General features: G+C 43.8%; 1 protein-coding gene across 1 annotated transcript in view; it reads left to right on the forward strand.

Moving 5' to 3' along the window:
- Nucleotides 1–4317, forward strand: part of LOC105528149 (myosin-11-like) — a gene marked incomplete at its 5' end in the record, with an annotated part of 97322 nt that overhangs the window by 8391 nt on the left and 84614 nt on the right. The window contains 1 exon segment of the mRNA XM_011964760.1: nucleotides 3449–3544. Within this exon segment, the coding sequence (XP_011820150.1) occupies nucleotides 3449–3544 (96 nt within the window).

Below are 4317 nucleotides of genomic sequence, written 5' to 3' on the forward strand. Positions count from 1 at the left end.
AACCGAGGCTCATGGGACTTATTGAGATGCATGTAGAGTCTCTATCCTCTATCCATTCATGATTCATCCATCCATCCATCCTCTATTCATCCATCCATCCTCGACTCATCCATCCATCACCGATCCATCCATTCATCCATCCATCTACCCACCCATCCATTCATCCATGAACTCATCCTCTATACATTAATTCATTCATTCGTCCACCCGCCCCCCATCTGCCATCCATCCATCTCCCTCCCTCCCCATGTGTATCTGGACTCTGAACTAGGCTTTGGAAATTCAAAGATGATGAGATTTATAAGAAGTGAAGCTGGGATTTGAACTCAGGACTGTATAACTGCAGAATGTGTGCTTTCACCAGTGCACCAGGATGCTGCCAGCCGTCACCATCCTTGCTGTGTTGTGTCTCTTCACTGGTTTACTTCTTTGCTGTCTGCTAACTCTGCCCCCAAGGTTCATCTCTTATGGCCTGGGAGCGGTGGCGTTCTTTTGTCATTTCTGGAATTACATTAACTATACCATAAAGTGCAAACCATTGGTTCCTGAACCCACAGGAGAGATCTGCCACTATGACCTTCAAAACTTTTAAAAATTGGTTCCTAAAGTTTAAATATGGGTAGGCCGGGCACTGTGGCCTATAATCCCAGCACTATGGGAGGCCAAGGCACATGGATCACTTGAGGTCAGGAGTTTGAGACCAGTCTGGCCAACATGGTGAAACCCCATCTCTACTAAAAATAGAAAAATTGGCCGGGTGTGGTGGCACATGCCTGTAATCCCAGCTACTCTGGAGGCTGAGGCAGGAGAATTCCTCTGAACCCAGGAAGTGCGGAGGTTGCACTGAGCCGAGATTGCACCAATGCACTCCAACCTGGGTGACAGAGGAAGACTGTCTCAAAAGAAAAAAAAAAAACCATGGGTAGACTTCACATAAAAACTCTGGCTTTCCATGATCTGGAAAAATCAGAAGTTCTAGCAATACTGGGCTATGACGGAGTAGCTGCTGGCCCCTTCAGGTGGGTTTGTGGCCTCCTTGGGTCCCCACAGTCCTCCTTAGTTGGCTTTGTTCATGTAGACCAGTGGTTCTCTCCAGAGATGAGTTTGCCTCCCAGGGGACATTTAGTAGTGTCTGACGACATCTGTGGTTGTCACAACTCTGGTGGGGTAACCACCACTGACATCTAGTGGTTCAAGATCAGGGATGCTACTAAACTTCCCATGACGCCCAGGACAGCTCCCCGCATTAGAGAATTATCTGGCCCCGAATTTCTGCAGTGACAAGATTGAGAAACCCTGAGTTGGCCGGCTCGCCTGGGCTGTGCAGGCATTTCAGCAATCTTTACTTTAAACTTACACTTTTAAAACTGTGAGTACAACTCTTCCTAGTTTACAAAGCCTCTTTCATAGATGTTATGGTTAAAAGGAAGTGTCTTTCCAAGTCCTGTCAACAGCAGCTTCATTCACTTTGGGTGGAAGGCTTTCTGCCTTAGTGAGTGGGAGCAAATGGGAGGGCGGTCAGCAGCTGGGTCCTTTTGCTGAGCTGGGCCAAGGACTCCATGGTGTGAGAATAGCTGTTGTTATGGGCCTTGTGATGTCTGGTTTGGCCTGAGGAAGCAGAGAAGTCTGGGATCTCTAGGCTTCGTTCCTGGAACACAGTGACTGATTTGAAGCCAGAACTCTGGGTGATTTGTACCTGAGTTAAGCTAAGCCAAGAACGTGCGTTAATCATCATCCATTCTCCATCCATCCATCTATCCATTCATCTATTCATCCATCCATCTACCATCCATCCACCTGTCATCCATCTATCATCCGTCCATCCATCCATTCATCCATCCATCTATCATCCATCCATCAATCCTCTATCCATTCCTCCATCCATTATCCATCATCCATCAGTTCTCTATCCATCTATCCATCGTCCATCCATCCATTCTCTGTCCATTCCATCTATCCATCCATCCTCTATCCATCCAGCTATCCATCCATCCATCATCCATCTATCCTCTATCCATGCATTATTCATCCATCAATCCATCCTGTATTCATCCATCTATCCTCTACTCATCCATCCATCATTCACCCATTCATCTACCTACCCATCCATTCATCCATCCATTCATCCATGAACCCATCCTCTATCCATTTATTCATTCATTAATTCATCCATCCATCCACCTTCCACCTACCATCCATCCATCTCTCTCCCTCCCTACCATATGTATCAGGACCCTGGACTAGGCTTTGGAAATTCAAAGATGATAAGGGCAGGCCCACCACTCTCCAGAAACTCATGGTCTTGTGGGGATTTCAGACATAGAAACTATTTTAACAGTAACATGTGCTAAGTGTGGAGTCAGAGAGGTTCCAAGTATCTTGGGAACACAGCGTTTTTGTTTGGAGACACCCGGACAACTAGTAAAAACAAATGTATATTTTCTTCCTCCCAACATGGGCATCTTGTACACCCAGCAGAGTATGTAAGAAGTACAGGGTTTTTATTTCAAAAAGCCTTTTACCGATATAGATTTACATGTGGAAAACTGTGTATGCCATAGCGTGCAGTGCAAAGAATTATCATAAACTGAACACGTCTGTGTAACTAGAATCCATTTTAAATAAGAGAATGCCACCAGCCCCACAGAAGCTCCCACATGCACCTTCTCAGAGCTTCCCTCAATTAAGGATAATCAATATCCTGACTTCTAACAACACCGATCAGTTTTGCCTCTTCTTGGACGGACTGTCAATATGTGGACTTAGGCAGTACGTTCTTGTTTCCATCTGTCCTCTTTTGTTCAGTGTTTGTGTCTGGAAGATATGTCAGGGGTGTTTTTGTTTTAGAGACGGGATATGTCAGGGGTATTTTTGTTTTAGAGACAGATCTCTCTGTCTCAAACTCCTGGCCTCAAACAGTTCTCCCACCTCAGCCTCCCAAAGTGCTGGGGTCGCAAGCATGAGTCACTATGCTGGCCCCAAGACATCAGTTTTGTTTTTTGGTAGTTGTAACTCATTCATTCTCACTGTTCTGTGGCAGGGGTTGCTAACGCATTTTCTGTGAAGGGTCAGATAGTAAATTCTTTAGCCTTTGTAGGCCAGACGATCTCTGTTGCAACTCTTTAACTCTGCCATTGTAGCATGCAAATAGTTATAAACAGTAGGTAAATGAATGAGTATAGCTGTGTTCCAATAATACTTTATTTATAATAGTAAACAGTGGGCCAGATTTGGTCCATGGGCTATAATTTGCCAGTCCCTGCTGTGTGGTATTCCATTGTAATGCAAGGTTTTAAGCAACCATATGAAAATATTGAGCTCAGAATTTAGTTTCTTCAGAGGAAAGATGTAGGCTGGCTCTGGGTCCCCAGTGGCTTTAGGCTCCAAAACTCCAGGGTACCTTGGCATTGACCTTTGTGTCTGCTCTGCTCTTCTCTCCCCACCTCAGCCATATTGAAGGTGGTATCATCAGTCCTACAGCTTGGAAATATCGTCTTCAAGAAGGAAAGAAACACAGACCAGGCGTCCATGCCAGATAACACAGGTACTTGCCACCTTTTACCAATAACCAATGACTTTGGGGTTGTGGGGGGTGGGGAGGGTAACATTTAACCATTGGTTGTTTTTCAAGGTGAAAGTATCTGGGATTTTAACAACAGTTGGACTAGGTTCTTATCACTCATTTTTCTTTTTGCAAACTTTTCACTGCTCAAGACCCTATGTGGAAAGTTTTTGAATCAGAGTACAGGGATTAAAAAAAAACAAAACAAAACAAAACAAAACAAAACTAATAGTTTTATTTATTTGTTCTTTTTTTAAAATACAAAATTTTACAAGTTTTAATAGAGACGAGGTCTCACTGTGTTGTCCAGGCTAATCTTGAACTCCTGAGCCCAAGTGATCCTCCCACCTTGGCCTCCCAAAATGCTGGGATTACAGGCAAGAGTCATCACATCCCGCCCCTAATAGTGACCAGACAAGATCCTGAGGGACCATCTATTCTAAAATACTCCACTTAATTGTTTTGTTAAAGAAATATTTCTCAAGCCCCTGCAATATACCACTGGGATACAGCAGGAAATGACACAAGAATAGCTCTTCTTACAGTATCTGTGGTCTTCCTGGGGAGACAGACCTCAATTGCCTGAGAATTAGGGGTACCGGATAAAATACAGGATGTCCAGATACGTTTCAATTTTAGGTAAACAGCAAACCTTTTTTTAAATTTTAAGTATGTCCCTTGTAACATTTGGACCATGATTATACCAAAAAAGTATTCTTGTTTATCTGAAATTCAGGTTTAACTGAGCATCCTGT

The sequence above is a fragment of the Mandrillus leucophaeus genome, unplaced genomic scaffold (genome assembly GCF_000951045.1).
Source record: "Mandrillus leucophaeus isolate KB7577 unplaced genomic scaffold, Mleu.le_1.0 Scaffold703, whole genome shotgun sequence".
NCBI lineage: Eukaryota > Metazoa > Chordata > Mammalia > Primates > Cercopithecidae > Mandrillus > Mandrillus leucophaeus.